Source organism: Zosterops lateralis, assembly GCF_965231275.1.
Source record: "Zosterops lateralis genome assembly, chromosome: 11".
Taxonomy (NCBI): domain Eukaryota; kingdom Metazoa; phylum Chordata; class Aves; order Passeriformes; family Zosteropidae; genus Zosterops; species Zosterops lateralis.
Window position 1 is genome coordinate 11,851,936 of NC_139771.1, and position 21,910 is coordinate 11,873,845.

Consider the following 21,910-nt stretch of genomic DNA (forward strand, 5'->3'; position numbering starts at 1 on the left):
ATATCCTTTGCCTCTGGCAAGGTAATTGCTCTAGTATAAAATACTGTCACCACAAAACTTAGTTATAATGTATGCTGCTCTCAACACACTCAAGGGATTGGAAGCCTGTGGGAGAAAAGTGCTAGTTCCTGAAGAGTTAATTATCTTTCATGTTCCAGAAATGCAGGACAACCCCTCCAAGTTTAGGGTTTAAAGTTTTTTAAACCTGGGGTAAAACTTTCAGGTTTTATCTGCCGAGAGAGAAATAGTGAGTAGGGGTAAAGGGAGTGGCTTTTTGTGCACAAAGGAAAAAAAAAAAAAAAAAAGAAAAAAGAAAAAAGAAAAAATTAAAAAAAAAAAAGGAAAAGGAAAAAATAAAAAAAAACTTTTAAGCAATGTGGGTATTTTCACACCTTTTATTTTATTCAATACTTAGTCATCTGCTGAAGAGCAAATGGAAAATTTTAAGCTGCTGTCTTAAAATATTTGATCCACTTTCACTACACTTTTCTTAACTATGCCTTTAATAGAATGAATGTTACCAGCCAAATGCCAGTCAATGACACAGCAGAGACTAAAACCTCAGGTCAGTGACCTTTCATGGGCGCCATGAAAAAATTCAGCCTTCCTTCCAAAATTAGAGGGTGAGGATGATGACAGACAACACAGCTGTGCTGGTGGGGCAGCCTTTGAGCACTGAAGTTTCAATGTTTCATGGAGGCAGTACATCACTATCAGCCACTGACCTCTCCTAGGCAGCAGCAGCCAGTTCCTGCTATGTTGGTATCTCACAGGGGCCAGGACTCACCTCATTGCCCAAGTCTGCCCCAGTCCTCCTGCTACTCAATATCTGCCCACTACCTTCTTTAACAGCATCTCTGTGATAAGAGGCCACTGAATCACCCTCTCTACCACTTTTTTGCAGGCAATTGCAAAGCATCCTTCTCATAGAACTGTTGTTTACATCAAAAATGCTATTCATTCCAATTTGTGTCTATTTTTGTTGTTTGATTCAGGCCACGTCACACATCTTGGTGACACCAATATTAACACGTAGTAGTAAATGGATTTTTGCCTTTACCATTAATAGCAGACTGTATTCTACTGTCTTCACTTCCACTGTTTTTGTTTTTCCTATGTGGTGGGAAAGAAAGTGAAGGGTGGGTCTGTCAGCCAGCAAGGACCTCTGGCACTGGGGGAAATTTGAGGGTAGTCCCACAAGGATTGTTTGTGTGATCTTGGGATAGGAAGCCAGACATGGGCGTAATTGCCGGGACAACAGGGAAGGCAAGGTAAAAGTTTCCTGCTCCAAGCATTTGTTTTCCCTGTGCTACAGCCCTAGAAATCCACTGGGCTGTCTGAGGGAGGGCATAAAGCACCTAGAGCAGCAGGCCCAGGAGGGAGCTTTGTGAGAACAGCCATTAGTGCTCTCAGCCTCAGGTCTCCTCCTTTAGTCTCAACTTCAGGCATGTCATGTCTCTCTCATTGCAAGAACAGTCTGGTCCTCTTCCAATTATGGTTTCCAACTCCACCTATAACCTAGAGAGCATTGTGTCAGGTCAGCCCACAACCTCAAGGATACTTGGGTATTTTGCCTTTCTTAAATGTGAAGTAAGCTGGATCCTTTGAAAAATCTAGGTCTGAATATCTCAGATCTTTCTTTGGACTTTAGGATTTACTACCACTTCTGACATTCCCTCAAATTCATTAATTCCTCAAGATCTTTCTTACCACTCTGCATGTTTGTGTCTCCCTGCTTTCAGCTCTGTAAGACATTCTACAATGCTGACCTTCCTCCTGCACACACATGCACACTCTGGTATTGAAAGGAAAGGATTTCACTTTCTGTCTTAGTTTGAAAAGACAGGAGTCTGTAAAGGAAGGCAAAAGCCTCCTGTGAAGTGGGAAAGGTAAACCCCCTCCCTCCCTCCGAATTACCACAATTTCAAAATAAAAAAAACAGCTCTCAGGCAAAGGTATGGGAATGGGAATAATAGTTATTTACTAGAAAAAACTAAAATAGAAAAAAAGAACAACAAATGTAATTAGTACAAACAAAACTACTGATACAGTCAGAAAACCTGACACCCTGAGGAGTCAGGGTGTTGGTAAAAGTCCAGTTGGATGGTGGCTGTGCCTCCTGCAGTGGCAGATGAAATGCTGCTGAAGCAGAGATCCTGTAGAAGGGTATAGTTCTCTGTGAAGGTCTGGTGATAGAGTAGATGGGCCTGGTCCTCCTCTGGGAATCCAGCAGGGAAGAAGCTGCTTCTCTGGGAATCCAGCGAAGATGGCTGCTCCTCTGGGAATCCAGTGAAGAAAACTGGGCCGATGGCTTAGACCAAGCTTATTTTATGCAGGTAGGAATACTTGGTTCCTCCTTCTGGGTGGAGCATCTCACAATGGGATGATGTACCTTATCAGTCATGCAGTGAGTCACTTAATGGCCCATTAGCAGGAGACATCTCCCCGGAGGGAGACATTGTTCTTGGAAGAGATAAGATAACTGCCCCCCACCTCCAACAGATGGCAAATAGAATACATTCTTATCTCACAAATCCAGGACATTATCCACCCCTTATTCTATTTCCATCTGCATCACAATGAAATCTTACACCCATTTCTCACTTAAGACTAGGTTTCCTTGTGGTACACAACGGGTTTCTCCATCTTTCTGCATTACCCACCAAGTATAACCAGGTCCTTGAGCAAAAACAATCCCACGGATGGGTTTGTCTTTGCCTGAGGTGGGATTAATCCAAACAGTTTTTCCTAAAATACCTTTCATATGTACCACAGGGACTTTATCTCCATCTACTGTGTGCACGGGTTCAGACTGGGCAGGACCAGCTCGATTGATGGACCCTCGGGTGTTGACCATCCAGGTTGCTTTTGCCAGGTTCATTTCCCAGTTTCTAAAAGTTCCACCACCAAGTGCCTTCAGGGTGGTCTTAAGGAGTCCGTTGCACCGTTCAACTTTGCCGGCAGCTGGAGCATGATAGGGAATATGATATATCCATTCGATACCATGTTCTCTGGCCCAGGTGTTGATAAGGCCGTTCTTGAAATGGGTTCCGTTGTCCGACTCTATTCTCTCAGGGGTGCCATGTCTCCACAGGACTTGCTTTTCCAGGCCTAAGATGGTGTTCCGGGCGGTGGCATGAGGCACAGGGTAGGTCTCCAGCCATCCAGTGGTGGCTTCCACCATGGTCAGCACGTAGCGCTTGCCTTGGCGTGTCTGGGGCAGTGTGATGTAGTCTATCTGCCAGGCCTCCCCATATTTGTACTTGGACCACCGTCCACCATACCATAGGGGCTTCACCCGCTTGGCCTGTTTGATGGCAGCACACGTCTCACAGTCATGGATAACCTGAGAAATGCTGTCCATGGTTAGGTCCACCCCTCGGTCTCGTGCCCACTTGTAGGTGGCATCTCTGCCCTGATGACCTGACGCATCATGGGCCCATCGAGCCAGGAACAACTCCCCCTTATGGTGCCAATCTAGGTCTATCTTTGACACCTCTATTCTTGCTGCCTGATCTACTTGCTCGTTGTTTCGGTGCTCCTCATCAGCCCGACTTTTGGGGACATGGGCATCTACATGACGGACTTTCACTGTTAGTTTCTCCACCCGAGAGGCAATGTCTTTCCATATATCAGCAGCCCAGATGGGTTTTCCTCTGCGCTGCCAGTTGGCCTTTCTCCACCTTCCCAGCCACCCCCACAGAGCATTGGCTACCATCCACGAATCGGTGTAAAGGTAGAGCCTTGGCCACTTCTCCCTTTCAGCAATGTCCAGGGCCAGCTGAACAGCCTTGAGCTCAGCGAGTTGGCTCGATCCACCTTCTCCTTCGGTAGCCTGTGCAACCTGTCGTGTGGGGCTCCATACGGCTGCTTTCCACTTTCGGTTTATCCCTACGATGCGACAAGAACCGTCAGTGAAAAGAGCGTAGCATGTTTCCTCTGCTGGTAGTTGGTTATATGGTGGCGCTTCTTCAGCCCTTGTCACTTGTTCCTGTTCCTCATCATCAGTGAGACCGAAGTTTTCACCTTCCGGCCAGTTCGTAATTATCTCCAAAATCCCAGGGCGATTCGGATTTCCAATACGGGCACGCTGGGTGATAAGGGCAATCCATTTGCTCCATGTAGCATCAGTGGCATGGTGGGTAGTGGGAACCTTTCCTTTGAACATCCAGCCCAGCACCGGGAGTCGGGGTGCCAGGAGGAGTTGTGCTTCCGTGCCAATCACCTCCGAGGCGGCTTGAACTCCTTCATAGGCAGCCAAGATTTCTTTCTCTGTTGGGGTGTAGTTGGCTTCGGACCCTCTGTAACCTCGGCTCCAGAATCCCAAGGGTCGGCCTCGAGTCTCACCAGGCACCTTCTGCCAAAGGCTCCAGGACAAGCCATTGTTCCCGGCTGCAGAGTAGAGCACGTTCTTCACCTCTGGTCCCGTCCTGACTGGGCCAAGGGCTACCGCATGAGCAATCTCCTGCTTGATCTGGGTGAAGGCTTGCTGCTGTTCAGGGCCCCAGTGGAAGTCGTTCTTCTTGCGGGTAACCAGGTAGAGAGGGCTCACAATCTGGCTATACTCGGGAATGTGCATTCTCCAAAATCCTATGGCACCCAGGAAAGCTTGTGTTTCCTTTTTGCTGGTCGGTGGAGACATCGCTGTGATCTTGTTGATGACCTCAGTGGGAATCTGGCGGCGTCCATCTTGCCATTTCACTCCAAGGAACTGGATCTCTCGGGCAGGTCCTTTGACTTTGCTCTTCTTAATGGCGAAACCGGCTTTCAGGAGAATCTGGATGATTTTTTCTCCTTTCTCAAACACCTCTGCCACTGTGCTCCCCCACACAATGATGTCATCGATGTATTGCAGGTGTTCTGGAGCCTCACCCTTTTCCAGTGCAGTCTGGATCAGTCCATGGCAGATGGTGGGGCTGTGTTTCCACCCCTGGGGCAGTCGGTTCCAGGTGTACTGCACACCTCTCCACGTGAAAGCAAACTGAGGCCTGCATTCTGCTGCCAGAGGAATGGAGAAAAACGCGTTAGCAATGTCAATAGTGGCATACCACTTTGCTGCTTTGGACTCCAGCTCGTACTGGAGTTCCAGCATGTCCGGCACGGCAGCGCTCAGCGGTGGAGTCACTTCATTCAAGCCACGGTAGTCCACAGTCAATCTCCATTCTCTGTCGGATTTGCGCACAGGCCAGATGGGGCTGTTGAAGGGTGAGTGAGTTTTGCTGACCACCCCTTGGCTCTCCAGCTCACGAATCATCCGGTGGATGGGGATCACAGCATCTCGATCTGTCCGATATTGCCGGCGGTGCACTGTCGAGGTCGCAATTGGCACACGTTGCTCTTCCACCCTCAGGAGTCCTACTGCAGACGGGTTCTCTGATAATCCAGGCAAGGTGTTCAACTGCTTAATGTTCTCTGCCTCTACAGCAGCTATTCCAAAAGCCCACCTGAGTCCCTTTGGGTCTTTGTAATAGCCGTTCCGGAGAAAGTCTATGCCTAGAATACATGGAGCGTCTGGGCCGGTCACAATAGAATGTTTCTTCCACTCCTTCCCGGTCAGGCTCACCTCGGCCTCCACCAGGGTCAGTTGCTGAGATCCCCCTGTCACACCAGCAATGGAAACAGCCTCTGCCCCCACCTGTCCCGATGGTATTAAAGTACACTGCGCACCAGTATCAACTAAAGCATCATATTTTTGTGGCTCTGATGTGCCAGGCCATCGGATCCACACTGTCCAGAAGATCCGGTTTTCCCGTGCCTCTCCCTGGCTAGAGACAGGGCACCTCTAACACTGGTTATTATTCCCTTCCTGGGCATACATACTAGAGGTTCCTTCAAGGGGATCTGACACATCATATCCGGCAGCTCGGTCATGGGAGGTCGAGGCTACCTTCACCTTGGTGGAAGTTCCTCGGTTAGAGTTTCCCTCTTTGAGCTGACGCACCCGTGCTGCCAGGACAGAAGTGGGTTTCCCATCCCACCTACCCATGTCTTCCCCATGGTCACGCAGGAAGAACCACAAATTGGCCCTTGGGGTGTACCCTCTGTCTCTAGCTGGGGAATGTTGGGCACTGAATTTGGGGCCTATAACTCGCACAGGGGCTGCATTAACTTTCTTCATCTCCTCCCTTATCTCCCTCATCTCCTCTTTGAACTCCTTAATCACAGCTGAGATATGAGCCTGCATTGGGCCATTGATCATGCTCTCATAATTCCTCAGCTTGTTGGCAACAGAACCCACGGTCTCTCGGTTAGTATCTGCATCAATTGTTGCAATAAAAGTGGTGTATTGAGATGGCCCAAGGTTTGCTAGGCTCCACAGCATTTGCCCTGTGCACCTGACTTTGTCGGGGTCATTGTCATGCTGTCCATCCCTCCCGAAGAGTACCTCCAATATTGCTACTTCCCTCAGCTGTTGGATCCCTTCCTCAAGGGTCTTCCAGCGCATCCTATGGTGGTGCTCCTGCATTCTTTCCCTGTGGACAAACCTCTCTCTGACACTCATTAAAAGCCGCTCCCAGAGAGAAAGAGACCCTGGCTCCCTTACAAAAATCTGATTCATACCTGAGTCCTGGGTCAAGGGTCCCAAGTTCCTTGCCTCACCACCATCCAGCTGCACGCCTGTACCCATAAGATCCCAGACCCGGAGTAACCAGGTAGTATAAGCCTCACGTCCCCGTCGCACAATGTCTTTGTGCAGGTTACGGAGACTTTCGTACCTCAGGGACTCGGTGATGATTGCAACCTCTGGCTCCCCTGTGGGTTGTGAGGTTCCTCCATTCCTATCCTTATCTGGGTGCTCAGCTTTCATCTTAGACCTCCTTGTTTCTACCGGGGCAACTGCTGCTGGCTGTGACTGCCTTTGTGGTTCGGCTGGACCCTGGACAGTTGTAACACCTGTGGGTTCCACTGCTGTACTATTTGGCTGTCCCTCTTGAAGACAAAGTGAGGGTTTCTCAATAGCTGGGGAAATGCACTCCTTCAGCATTTGACTCATCTCCTTAACTAGAACCCCCACCCAATCTGGGTGGTTCATTTCTGAGACAGACTGTGGGGCAGGGTCAGGCTCTGGAACAGCAGCATCTCTAGTCTCTGGGGCAGGTGTCAGGGTAGTTCTCCATGTTAATCTTCCCTTATCTCTGAGTGCTAAATATAACAGGCATATCAACAACACCACCCATTGTATGACATCATTAGCATTCAGAGTGGATCTTAACCCTTCAAAAACTGGTGGAGCAGACCCAAAAAGATGGTTAAAAGGTTGGGAGAAAATCTCCCCTGGTGTCATTTCTTCACAATAGGTACCATTATTAAGGTAACCCCAAGAACACACAGTTAGTGTATGATAGCTCTGAATCCATGTACCTGCCTTCCAGAGGAAGTTAAAGATCCATGAATTCCTCACCTTATTAACCCATAAGCCAAACTGGATAACAGCCACAGTAGCCTTAGTTATAGGACCCATATCTAGATAAGGGCCTGCAAATGGGAGAAATACAGCCACGATCACGTGCCACCCAAACCAAGGTAAGCTAGACCACATGGTGACACTCAAAGATGTTTCTATATCAGTACACACAATTAGATTACTTAAGAACTATTATTCCCTTTTTCCTTTCAATGCCCTCGAGCCCCACGTTGGGCGCCAAGATCTGTCTTAGTTTGAAAAGACAGGAGTCTGTAAAGGAAGGCAAAAGCCTCCTGTGAAGTGGGAAAGGTAAACCCCCTCCCTCCCTCCGAATTACCACAATTTCAAAATAAAAAAAACAGCTCTCAGGCAAAGGTATGGGAATGGGAATAATAGTTATTTACTAGAAAAAACTAAAATAGAAAAAAAGAACAACAAATGTAATTAGTACAAACAAAACTACTGATACAGTCAGAAAACCTGACACCCTGAGGAGTCAGGGTGTTGGTAAAAGTCCAGTTGGATGGTGGCTGTGCCTCCTGCAGTGGCAGATGAAATGCTGCTGAAGCAGAGATCCTGTAGAAGGGTATAGTTCTCTGTGAAGGTCTGGTGATAGAGTAGATGGGCCTGGTCCTCCTCTGGGAATCCAGCAGGGAAGAAGCTGCTTCTCTGGGAATCCAGCGAAGATGGCTGCTCCTCTGGGAATCCAGTGAAGAAAACTGGGCCGATGGCTTAGACCAAGCTTATTTTATGCAGGTAGGAATACTTGGTTCCTCCTTCTGGGTGGAGCATCTCACAATGGGATGATGTACCTTATCAGTCATGCAGTGAGTCACTTAATGGCCCATTAGCAGGAGACATCTCCCCGGAGGGAGACATTGTTCTTGGAAGAGATAAGATAACTGCCCCCCACCTCCAACAGATGGCAAATAAAATACATTCTTATCTCACAAATCCAGGACACTTTCACAGCAGAGTAATTGCATTAAAAAAACTAAAAAGTGCTTTGCTTCAGCAGAAATCCTTACTTAGAAATAAAGATGAACTTCTTATTCAAACAAAAGGTTAAACAAAGAACAGTGATTGCCACATTGCTCAGCAGCAAAAACACTGATCAAATATGATTGAACTCAGTCCAGGATTGTATTGATTATAATCACTTGGTATTTACTTTGATGAAATTAAAGAGATTGGATTCTACTCTCAATTACACCACAGGTTTCAGTGAAATCACTTTGAATTCCTACTGTGGTCACAGGACAGCACACACCCCAAGTCTGTCATTCTTCCCTCCCCAGCTTAGTTCCTCTCACATAATTCATGGCTGAATCTCCACTGCTGAGGTTTAACAAGTACTCAATGAAAAAGGCCATTCTTCAAACAAATATTCAGGAAAATGTTAATAAAGTAATAAAATGTCCAGCAAGTCAGAAGCCCAAGTTTTGTAATGTGTCAGGAAAGCAAATTTTATTTGGAGCTTGGGAAGGGAAACTACAAAACAATTCCATTAGTTGGTAGAAAGCCAAGGAATGGTTTTACACCCAAATTTTTGATGTCCAGTTTCAGAATTGCACATTACACTAAAGAGTCCAGCATGCGGGCTGGGCTGATCTAGGCAATGAAGGAGGAAAACGAAGTTAAAAAAGCCAACTTGCACACAAACCCTAACAACCCTTATTCTAATTTTACTTATCCACATGAGCAACACAGTTGAGGAGACTATTTCAACAATCTGTGTAATTTTATCTTTCCTGTGTTCTTTGGATATTATGTGTCATCCCTGTTTGCACAATAGCCAAGTGCCTGATCCTGCTTTCTTTGCCAGCCATACAGATCATAAATCAGAGAGCACAGCTCATAAATCATGTGCCACTGAATACTGAATCAAAGTAAAACACCCACTTGGTAGGAGCTTCCATGGGGCTGGGGGCAGCTGAAGTATCCCCTGAATACATGGGGATAGGCACAGGCCCAGCTCTCCTCAGCAGTAAATATCCCCTGGTGAGGTGCCTTGGCCAAGCTGTTCCCAGTTTGCTCCTTCTCCTTGGCCCATTCCAAGCCCATCTCTATTCCACATCCATGAATTGGACAGTGCAATTTTTGCACCATGTCCCTGTGATCCAGTCTGTAAATATTCTGAGTGAAAGAAAAAAAGTCCACAAAACATTGAGACTTCTGTGGACAGCAATTTTTGCTTTCAGTGACGTGAAGGTTTTTTTCAAATCTTCTCTCTGTGTACATCTAAGGGAAGGCAGTCAGCAAACAGCCCAGTTCTGCTCAGTGAAGCACTCCAGAAACATCCTTCTGAAGATGTAACGTGGCCCTGAATGTACCACAGCTGCTCATAACACACACAGCCAGCCAGGCTGCTCATACAAGGAGTCCTCAATCCAGGCAAACATGAGCCAAATCAGTTTGAACACCAGATCTTTACAACCTCATCACTTTCAATCCCTTCCTCCTGCAGTGCAGGATGGAGCACCTGGATAGATGCTGTGCTACAGCTGAAAAGAACCATGCAAAATGCAGCTAAAGAAAACCCCATATGCAAGGATCATAAGAAATGGGCTCAAAGCAAGCAGCCTGCACCCCTTCTCAGAGCTCTGTGCAGCAATACATCCCTGGATGTGGGTGGGGTGGGGAACATTGCTTGTGCTTTGGGGAAGAGCAAGCTCGGAGTGACTCAGTGTTGTTTTTGGCTCTCTGTTTTTAGAGACATGGGGAGGAGAAGCTAACAACATCCCCAGTGAGCTGAGAAAGAACCTACAGTGGAAACTTTCTCATTGCCTGATCTCTATTGTCCCAAGTAGTGCTGAAATACATGAAAAGTCTCTCAGCAACGTCCCAGATGATACTGGATGACAGGGGAACAAGGATGATAAAAACCTGGATGCACAGGAACAAAACCATGTGGCAGTGCCTCTTTCTTCACAGAAACATTTATCAAGCAAGGAGCTACACCACTCTCCTGCATATGCTGAGCCATCTGTGCATAGGCTGCTTTCTACTTGAGCACTCAAGCAATGACCTCAAACAGCAAGGCAATTGTCCCAGTATATCATGGTAAAAACTATCCCTACCCCTCCAGACCCTTACTTAAGTAATAAAGTGAAGTTTTAAAGACAGAAATGGGAGTGCTGAGTAGTGCCTGGATGTGCACACACTCTCACCATGCTGCTGGGAATAGAGCTCACTTGCCACAAATTTTCTGATGGCCTCCTCAAACTGCTCTAAGCCATATAGAAGAAAATTAAAACAAATACACTAGAAGATAAAACAAGTGAAATTCCCAGCTAGTGGAGCCCAGTGAAACTTGGGGAGTTATGCAACGGCCTTACAGCCCAAAACTGAATATAAATAGTATCTCCATAGATGAAGGCAAGATTATGTTCCCAGTAATCTTATCCATAAACCAGAAAATATCTGCTTCTGTGATTCCTTTTCTTCTCATCCCTGAGGTTTAGGCTTGGTTCAGTTATGAACTCAGATTAAGAAAGGACTAACATTACCTCACTAGCTCGCACAGAGGTAAGACAGAGATATGTTGACTATGACTCTGTCAGGAAAAGCTGATGTCAAAATGGCTGGGACTTTGAGGATTTTTTAATATTTTCTTAGGTTTATTACTTCTTTTCAGAGGCTGAATCAAGCTCTGCTCTTCACCTATCTGTTGATTATACAAAGGGACACATTTGGAGCTCTGAGGGCTTTGATTACTGGAATACAGACCTTCCCTCTGCTGAGGAAGGCTTCAAAAGAAAAGGTTGGTTGCCTCAGGACATGCAGAGACACACACTTCATCCAGTAGATTTCAAGACCAAGATTCAGAGTCTTGGAGCCCAGCCCCTGCTGGACACTCAAGAACAAGAAAAATCACCAGGAACCTCTTCTAAGTCAATGGCATACCTTAAAAAAGAGGGACAAGAGCAACCTTTGGCCCTATCTGGATGTTCCCCAAAATGTAACCATGTAGCCATGGAGGAAAACCACAGCAAACTGATGCTCTGGTCTTTGTGGCAGCTTCAGAAAGAACCACACTGCCTAAAGACCTCTTAGAGCTTCCTCAGCATGCAGCAATCAAACTCATACGGGCACTATTTTTGCCTGACTGACTTCCCCTGCATGGCACAGTGTCTCTGTTAGTAAACACACCACCTCCATCAGCTGTTCCAGCTTCTCTCCTAAATCCTCTCATAAGGTACAGGCCTACAGAAACGTGCTATACACTAAATCCCATTGAATTTATCAGGATATCATGTGGCAGAAACTGCATAGAAGGTCACCAGCATGGCCAAGACACAGGGAGAGGCCTTACTGACTTGAGAACTGTCCAGCTGATGTGCCAAGAAATTGTACCCCTATCCATTGGATACCTGGAAAGTCAGTCTCATGCTGACCTGTTTGGTGGACTAGTCCACAGAACTGCAAGACCTAAATTCAAGCTTGGCATAACCCAGATCTCCATCTATGTCCCACCTAAACTTTGATGGGAGTTTTGGAAGTCAAAGAAAAAGAAAAACCTGATTTTCTTCCAAAATCCCAACAAGTTGCATACCATTAACACAGACATCTGTCACAAGTTGCTCAGGGTTAAATTTGGATATTCTTCACCTTATGTAAGAAGACGACATCTACAACACATGAAGTCACTGAACCAAGGTCATTTGTTTCTCCAAAAGCAAGTTTATCCAACTGAAGATATTGTTATGGTGGATTACAACTAAATAAAAACTGTATTTTAACCACAATCCACCGATTATAAGTGAGAGAACTGAAGTTTTTAGAGCACACGTAAATCCTTTCTAGCTCTATAAATCAAAACATAATACACTAAAGTACCCACTGGTGTTTTGTTTCCTTGTCTCCCTAGAAATAGTATCAGGTACCATTATATTGTCTTACCTACACTCTCCACTGCAAAAATCTCCTTTAAGACAGATGGTTTTTCCAGGCACTAAATAGCCACATGGGAGATAACCCCCAGGAAATAGGTGACAGAGAAAAGGATGGACCAGAGGAACTTGGCTCCTGGAACAGATCAGTGTGGTTTGCAGGATCAGAACAAAGGCAGCAACAAATAGGAGGGAGTTAAAAAATGTGGGTAAACCCTCAACGTGTGTCTGCATCCACCTTGCTACAAAGTTTTGCTTTAAACTGGAGATCAATGAGTTATGTCAAAGCAAAAGTAGAGTGCCTACAGTTACTCTGTAAATACCTGCCTCAAATACAGAGTAAACACTTCAGGATGCACAAAAAAGAGGAGCTTATTTTTCTCTTTCATTTACATTTGTTAAATCTTGGGTTATCTGCTCACTAGTGAGAAAGAACACTGAGCAGCAGCAAGAATACAGTGCCTTCCCACAACAGTATTCTGAAAATGACACTTGTAAACAGTTCCATCAAGTAGAGAGCGATAATGCAATTTGGCAGAAAGAATCTTAGAAGCCAAGTTACACAGAGAAATTATGGTTAAAATTACATTAATCAAAACCAGTTAGGAAAAGATGAGAGGAAGACTCTGGCAGAACACATGTGGGATGTTACCAATTAAACTTGTTTTTCTTCCTAAAAGGCTACAGCATTCTTTTTAATTAGCCTCTGTCATTGTAACTCTAACAATAACCCACGGCACAATTACTATTTGAGCTACTTGAAAACTTAAAGCATGTGCCCAGTTTCTTTAAAAGTCTCCTCTGTGGACATCCAGTGGGGCTGGGTAGAGAGAAATAAACAGTTTCCTTTTCAATTTCTGAAGCTAAGTTACAAGATTTATTCAAATGCTGAGAAGCCATTCTGGGAATAGAAAAAAAAATGATCTGCAACAAATAAATCAACTAGCTAAGAGTCAGAAATAAGCGGAAAGACATTTCTTTCCAGATTTAACTTTAATGTTCTCTGTGGAGTATCACACTGGCATTTGTGAACGACCACAGAGTTCTGCACATACTACTGCAGCTCATGAGCTCACAGCAGGCACACGCTGGCATTTCTCCTACTCCTACTGCTGCCATTGGCACTGAAGAAGTTAATGCCTGTAGGCTGCAATGCTAACCCCAGTTTGGCTAATCCTCTGGCATTAATACACTTTGCAAAATAAATGCTTGGCTGAAATGAGATTAGAAAACCTAATGGCATTAACAAAAGCCTGACCTATAAAAACTACTTAAAACATAGAAACACTGCATTTTTCAGGTCCTCTGCTCTAATACACAGATTCTCCACTTCTCTTTACTGATACAAGCTCAGAACTAGAAGTGCAATACTTCAGACTTTTCAACCTCAACACAAAAATCTGACACTTACAAAGACAGTTCATTAATAAGTTAGTTTTATCTAACTGAATTTGTACTAGATTCTGGTCTTTGAAGCTTTTTTCTTCCTCCACCACCAAGGACACATCTCTTCATGTGCATCTCTGTGGTGTGAGTTATAGAAGATAGTCAGGGATAACAGGAAAGGTGAGAGTTTGATAAAAGTTGCACAGTGTGAAAAATCTCAGTTCAAAGACAACTGATTAGACCTGCTCTAGAAACATATATTAAAAGAATTACAGACTAAACTCATAAAATATACCTGCTGTTATCAATAAGTTGTTTTCTTTCCTGATTCTGATCCATTCGCTGTGCTGAAATACCTTAATTGTGATAAAAATCTGTAATGTATTCAAGCTATTCCTTTTCTATGGAAATGTGTTACTGCTAAAAGGGTCACTGAACTCTTCATATCTTTACTAGAAAACATAAGGCATTGCCAGAAGATTTATCTGCTTTCCAGGTTTTTCAGTGCTTTTCCTGTAGCAGTTCATACAAATGGATAGTTTCCCCTTGGACAATGTGATTCTCTGAAATTGAGTCAAGATCTAAAGAAGGGTTTTGCAGTCAGCTCTGTATTATGAATGTTCACAGTGGTGGCCTTTTCTCCAAAGGTGTGAAAGAGCCAGTTTCCATCTGGCCACTTTTAACTTCCTCCTATTGTTACAGGAGGACAAGACACAAAGCAAAGTCATGAGTCAGGAGAGCTGAAATGGTGGAGATTATCTGTGCCTGCACAAAACATATCTCCTCCATCCAGCTGGTGAGACATTCCCCCAGCACACAGCACAGGATAAAATACTGTGAGATACAATGAAACACACTGAAGGACTGAGAGAAGGATTCAACAGTTATACAGATAATGAGAAAAATATTCACTGTGATATTAAGTAGGATGTGAGATATCTGCCTTCAGGCTCCAGGATACCAGCCTAACATTAACTGCTAGGAATTCAGAGGAAAGTGTCTCCTAGTAATGGTACCATATAATTATTTAATAGGATTTTACACCATGCTCTGAAGCATCTCTTAAAATACTGGATGGAATACCTGGCTTGACCAACTAATGTTAAAAATGGTAAATACTTTGGGTATTTGTCTTAAAAAGGGTAATACTTTGCCCTACAAAAGAACAGAATACAACGCCTAACAAAGACTATTTCAACCATGCTTTATAGCTTCACATATTCTTGTAATGTGAAGTTTCCATTACAGGCTAATAGGTATTTTAAAAGCCTCTCAGCTCTTTTACACAATAGAGTTTTAAAATATAAGACATGCGGTATGCTGGCAAACGCTCTGCGTGTTGGCAGCCAGTCTGAGATCACTGCTGGCAAAAACAGGACACCTGTTGTCAGTATTCTACCAAACACAATCATTTTAGCATCGGAAAATTTTGGAACAGCTCCATGAAAACCTGTCTGATGTCAAGTTAGCATCCTGGCCAATCAGCAACTCAACTGAATTTTCAAAGTGTCATCAATTGCCTAATGACCTGAAAATTTAGATAGGCTCGTGGGTAAAACACAGTGCATGTCAACATGAAATAGTTATCTATTTATTTATTTATTTATTTATTTATTTATTTATTTTTAAAAAGACATATGCTAAAAAAAACTATTTGAAAAGCATACAAAGGTTATAAACAGGTGATTTTAATGAAAACCCCAGTTAATGAAAAGGAATTACTAGAAAGGCTGAGCCAAGCAGGCAGAATAATGCTTTGAAGAAAAAGCATTCAGAGATTGAAATCACTCCTGTAACTAATCTGGGAACTGATGAATAAACAAGAGGAACGGAATAGCCAGGAGTCCACCAGCTAGCTAGTTCTGCCCTTTCATGCTCTCCTTTGTGAGCATCTTTTTTGTGTTTTCTTATTGGAAACAAGTACCAAGAGTATTTGTCTGTACGAGGAAGCATGATGTGAGTTGAAAACAACTTCAGACTAAGGCCAACAGAAATGAACCTGTGAGGTGCTCTGGAGGACAGACACATTTGGCAGAACAATCTTGCATAAACTACTGCAGCAAGAGGGCATTTAGAGGAACACAGCTCAGTCAGGACAGAAATACACTGGGCACCACACTTTCTATTCCAAGGAATCCCAGAGATTCAATATAGCACAGTTTATTTATAAAGCTACCCTGAGGCCAGCATTCAGAGAATTTCCCTCTTCCAGATGTGTATTGCTGCAAATTCAACTAAAGCTCTTCCAGAGATAGCCTGAGAGAGGAGAACATCTGTGATTCAACGCTAGTGGTTGCAAAATGCATCACTATTAATGTCACTGTGATCTACCAAGTATGTGGCACTACCCAAGCCTGCAACCTTATTTTTAGAGTCAGTTAGATCTGAGTTTGATCAATAAAACTCTGGTTCTTACAGGAGCTGTGCATGTCAAACTCAAGAAGTCTTGTGTAAGACTGAGGGTACACTGAAGTACTCTTGAGAAGCACCTGCAAGATCAGCAATCTCTCTCATGATGAGAACAGTAAGTTTTTGAGAATGCAAAAAAGGAAAGGGGAGCAGAAGAAAGATAAAGTTCATGTTCCCAACAAAGTGAGAATGCCCATGGCACAGCACACAGTGATGGGAACAGTTGTGTTGCCCAGCAGAAGCAGCTCTGATTCCTCCAGGCACTAGATGTCACAGGGCAGCAGCTTTACTGCCATCAGCCTGGACTGACACCCTCTGGATAACATTCAGCTCCCAGATGCAGACTCAGCTTGATAGGTGTAACCTGGAAATGACTTCACTCATCTCCACGTTTATGCTGGCAGAGTAAAAAGCTGAAATCAGTGCCTCTGGAAAGGGATCAAGAGAAAATGATGAGCAGAAGAGTAAGGAAGTTCCAGAACATTAAAGAAATGGACAGGCATCCAGCAAAACATAAAACTAAAAGGCAATTGCTTTCCCATGTATTCCTTTTGTTTCCTTTGTTACTATTAATTCAGTAAAACCTTAAGGCTCCAGAAAAGACCAGTTTCTCTTTTCAATAAGTACCATATAGACATGGTGAAATCTGGCCTCCAAAATCAACTCAAGCATGGCTTTGTTACTTTCATCTGCAGGGGCAGCATTTCTCCCACAGCAATAGGCCATCCCTGCCATAAGGTGTTTTTATTAAAATAAGCAAGTCCAGTGAAGGAGGAAACACAAAAAGAGGAGCAGACAGAGATAAAGTTCAAAATTCACAGAGCAAATCATCAACAAGAGTGAAGAGAACCAGAACTCCAAACATTGCTTCATGTGCTGCAGTCCGTGACCATACGGCAGCACATCCTGCCAAACCGCACAGTATCAGATGTGGGTAACAGGAGAAAAAACATCTCTGCTCTTAAGCTGATACTTAATGTCCAAGAAAAATTGCAGAAACAATGTATTCAAGCCATAAATAAGATTACATTAATCCGTCCAAGGTGGTGAAGGTGGTAGTAAAGGGTAGAGAACATTTACACTGTGGGAACATGCCAGCTCTCTGACTGGACTTTGATGCCCTTTGGGTAATTCCAGGAGCAGCTACCAGACAAACCTTGCCGGTGTCCTTAAATTCTGCTGTTAAAGAGCTGCCTGAAAAGGTCAGATAAGCCTCTGTGATTGCATTTGTCTTGACTTCTCTGTGTACATAAAGTCCACTTACTACCAAAAATGTCTGGGGTATTGACAGAGAAATCACAGTGGATAACATTCAGTTAGTACGGCAAACAATGCAGCAAACCCATAATCTCTTGGGTCAATTCCAGCTCTTGTGCACATTTCCTAAACTACTTTGGACTTCCATTTGTTTACTATAAATGCAAGCAAGTTCAGTAGTGGAAAATACCCAGAGAAGGGTGGCCAGAGACCAGAGCACAGTCCTAAATAAATGCAGTGTGACTCTACTATGATTTTCCTCCCTGGTAGCACTGGTTTGCTGTGAGTAGACAGCCTCTGGATGCACAGCCTGGGGAATAAAGCCCCAGGGGGTGTTCAGACAGCTGTCACTTTCTGGGTACTGCATGGAAGTGCAGAGATCAGGTCCTCCATAACCCAAGATGATTTGCACAGGCTGCACTAAATGTCTGCACAAATATTACAACACCTTTTCTTCCTTAAGGGTACAGTGATAGCATTGGTCTCAACTGTTTTATAATTAACTTCCTTTAACTATTCCCTGCCCAGTCAGCAGTAACTCTCACCAGACCATTTTCCATGCCCACAGCCAGCAGTCTGAATTTTGTACTATCTGCATTCCCTTTTTTTTTTTGCTTATTCCTTAAGATCTGTCATGTGATATAGTCAGGAAGAAGGCAGGGTTAATAGAAAAAAAAAAAACAAAAACAAACAAAAAAAACCCTACTGTTTCCCTTGGATAGGAAATATCACTGTGATTTTCATGCACTTCTGTGCATATTCATGATCTGAAAGTAAAGAGTCTCAGTCTAAGGGCCTGGAATGTGAACACTCACACAGCTGTTAATGCAGGGGAAAGGAAAGGAAGGGCAGAAAGAGATGCTGAAAGTCTCTTTCTTTTACCGATGTTGCTCTCAAGCACCTGACTTGATTCTGGTTTAATTTATACCAGTGGATTACTGTAACAACCGAGTTTCATGTCTAAAGCAATCTAAGAGTGAGATCAGAATGAGAGCTACAAGATTATTTCTTCAAAAAATTACAAGTTAGATCAGTCCAGACAAGATGCTACATTATCCTGAGAGTCATTTGGAGACATTTTTTCGTTAAGCACCATCTCCCCATCTTTATTACACAAAATTGTGTCTTTGCTCATGAATTTCTCTCTCCGTTGCCTGACCTGCCCTTAACAGGTTTTGTAGTCCTAAAGAATTTTGCTAGAAAAGAGTCCCCTGCCTTCTGTCTTTAGTTTGATACTAGCTTGGAGATGAAGGGACCATTTATGACTTGAATTTCTGGAGAAAAGTAACAACGGCTGCACCAAAATGACTCCAGGTTTATTCCAGGGTAACTGCAATCACAGTTTGTTACCAGTCCTGTAGGTTATGTAAACAGGCAGAGTAAATAGCAGGTCTGCAGCAAACAAGCCATGTCCTGTCCTCTGACAGCACAGAGGAAGTCTGAGCACATCTAAATGAGAATGTCCACAAGAGAAACATGGAGCCAGGACTAACATGAGAGAAACACAAAGTATGTCTTTGCCCTGATACCTCAATGACAAAGTAGAATTGGCTAAATTCCAATGTTTTCCAAGTAGAATGCCAGGTGGCTTCACTAATCCCATAAGTGCTTGCAATTCTGTTTCATCCCCAGTAGCATCTGCTGTGGGCACCCTCCCTGCAGACAAGTCTCACCTGACACCAAAAGTTGTGTCAGGACTCTCCAAACCATGTGTATTGCAAGAGGAACTTAAACATGAGTTCTGTGCAAGTACCAGGGGAAAGATGATGGTGCAGTCCTGCTGTACCTGAGTGTCTCTAGACTCTACACTGTCTCACCTCTGCATGGAACACCCAAAAGGTGTGGCTGACCACACAAGTTGAGTGAGAAGTTTGTCAGATTGGATCCAAAGATCATACAGCCCCTTATCAGAAATTGGAATGCCTCACACTCATTAGGTTCTCTTGGTTTTTGCCTAAACAGAGCCAAGCCTGCACCTCAGTTCCCTGAGCTAGAATCCCTGACAGATGCCTTAGGCTGATCAAGCCACAAGGACTATGGTGATATTATTTCAGATGGCATCATTTTCTTTTATAAGCTACTGATAGGAGAGTATGCACGCTCTCTCAACGTTTTTTAGTGCCAAGACACTTCCTGTTGCCCAAGAAAAATCACAGACAAGTGCTAATGTTTTTAAACTAAAAGAAGGTTGATTTAGATTAGATATGAGGAAGGATGTTTTACAGTGAGGATGGTGATACACTGGAACAGGTTGCCCAGAAAGGTGGTCAATATCCCATTGCTGGAAACATTCCAGGCCAGGCTAGACAGGGCTCCAAGGAACCTGATGCAGTTGAAGATGTCCCTGTTCACTGCAGGGGCATTTGAATAATCAGCCCGTAAAGGTCCCTTCAAACCCAAACCATTCTGCCATTCTATGAACTGAGGATCTCAGCCCTGAGGCCCCTCCATTCAGTCCTCAGACCACCCAGAAAGATGAAAAACTCTGCAAATGTACCTCATTTTTGAACCTTTTTACAGTTGATGCCTCCAAGAAAGCCAGCTGTAGTACTTGCCAACTAGAAAAAACTCCGTATGGAAGTGAAAGAATGACAATAAGGAAACTGAAACCTCAGGGAGGGAAGGAAATCCAAGCAAATAAAACAAAACCAAACAAAATCCAACTAAAAACCCCAACTAATGAAATTATTTAATAGTAATAATCTTGACTTCTGTCCTGTAATGTTCACATCATTCTCTCTAAAACTCTAGTGTACAAAATAAAGGAAATGGGCTGAGATTGTGAATATAGCATATAGCACAGTATATATATGTGTGTATATATATTTATGTGCAATGTTTTCTCCCTCACAACAAATCTGTCTAATAATCTCAGGCCACAAGATCTTTGGGAAAGAGCATTTGCTGTGGTTGACAACAGCTGAATTTGGTCAGCCTCTGACTGGCACAGCAGTAAAACATCATTATTATCCTTTCTGTAAAAAGGCTGTTTCACCAGGATAATATCTAACATTCTGGATTTATTCTTGAACAACCCAATCTGTTTTTGCTGTGCAACTTGAATCTGGAGTAAGGAATACAAGGACACTCAATACATCCCACAGGGGTACCATGACATTTTTCTTTTGTGCTGGTTTGTGAGGGGATTTTTTAACTGTGCCCTGGTTTAACAAACATCACCAACACAACAAGAGTTGTTCTTGATTATTTTACTATTATTAAAAAAAGCTAATTAATATAAAACATACAAGGCCTGCTTTGCTTCCTGCAAATTGGGGTTGTTCTTTAACAACAAAGCATGGCAGCCTTCCAGTCACACTATTAACTCATTTCCTTTTTGGAACAGGCTGGTCACACCTATGGAGACTGGTGCCAAAAAGCACTGACTCCTGAACCATGCCAATGAATTGTTTGGGAGAGTGCTGGATGACCAACAGCATACCAGGGACAATGCCAATAATATAAAGGCACAGGTTATTGAGTTGCCATTTCTGAGAACATTTCTAACATGCTTTTGCATGGATAAAGGCTTAATGGCTTAAGAGATTTTTCTCCTGCTACCACTGTGTAAGTACCTGTGCAAAAAACCCAGAGACAATATCCCCACTATGGGGTGTGTGTACAAACTCACACAAATATAATATTACAGATTCTTTACCTTGGAAAGTCAGAAATACTGTAGAATAACTTGTTGCATTTGATAAGTTTATGTATAAACACTGCATTTTAAAGAAAAAACTGTTCAAAAGTAAAGTCCTAAGGACTGCACATAGCTGGGAAGATTAAAGCTATTAAATATACAGAAGCATACATTGCCTGGGGATGTGTTAATCCATGGTCTATAATAAGGCAGCTTCTGAAAAGTTCAGGAAGAGCTTTCACTGCTTTCATGGCATTCAGCTGATACAGATACAATGATGGATTTTTTTCACTTCTGTGCAAAAGGTAGAGGCCTTCTACATACAAAGGTAGAATATGTAGGAAGTCTTGGAACACCTCACCTGTGCGACCATGTAGCCATGGTCTGAAAATACATATTGTATATTTTGAAGCATTTTGAAACTATGGATTTAGGACAGGACTCTTAAATCTTTACACTTAAAACTTATCCCCACTTCCTGCCCCTAAACTATTAATAAATACTAAAGGACAAAAGAACACAGTTTGGCTTCAGTCGACTGGTGAAAATCTGGAGCAACTCAGCTGAGGCCAGCATAACTGAGATCAGAACTTGGCCTAGAGTCAATAAACTAAGCCAAATTCATTACCACACTCTTTCCCTACATGTCTGCATATTAAAGAGCATGCTTTTTTGGGGTTTTCTTTTTGTTTGTTTGGCTTTTGGGTTTTTTTAAGTGCACATTTCAGCCAGTCTAAAAGTACATTCTGTAATTGTGACAAAAATGCCAACTGACGTAAAGAAGCTCCTCAGATTTAATAATATTTTGCTTGGAAATGGGTGTAGAAATGCATGCATTTTCTAATCCAGTGTGCCTCAGCACTGAGCTGTAGGAAACACCTTTCTGAGGAGCAAGAAAAAGGAAACTTTTCTCCCACATGA

At 43.5% G+C, this 21,910-nt stretch overlaps 1 protein-coding gene across 1 annotated transcript; it reads right to left on the minus strand.

The window, feature by feature from the left end:
* Positions 1 to 1,834: 1,834 nt before the first annotated feature.
* LOC310913665 (uncharacterized protein) lies at positions 1,835 to 21,370 on the minus strand (the record flags this gene model as incomplete). Its single annotated transcript, XM_083869278.1, has 3 exons — positions 1,835 to 2,359; positions 2,664 to 4,430; positions 21,351 to 21,370. Coding segments are annotated over 3 exons (1,788 nt in total). The 3' UTR covers positions 1,835 to 2,358.
* Positions 21,371 to 21,910: the final 540 nt, after the last annotated feature.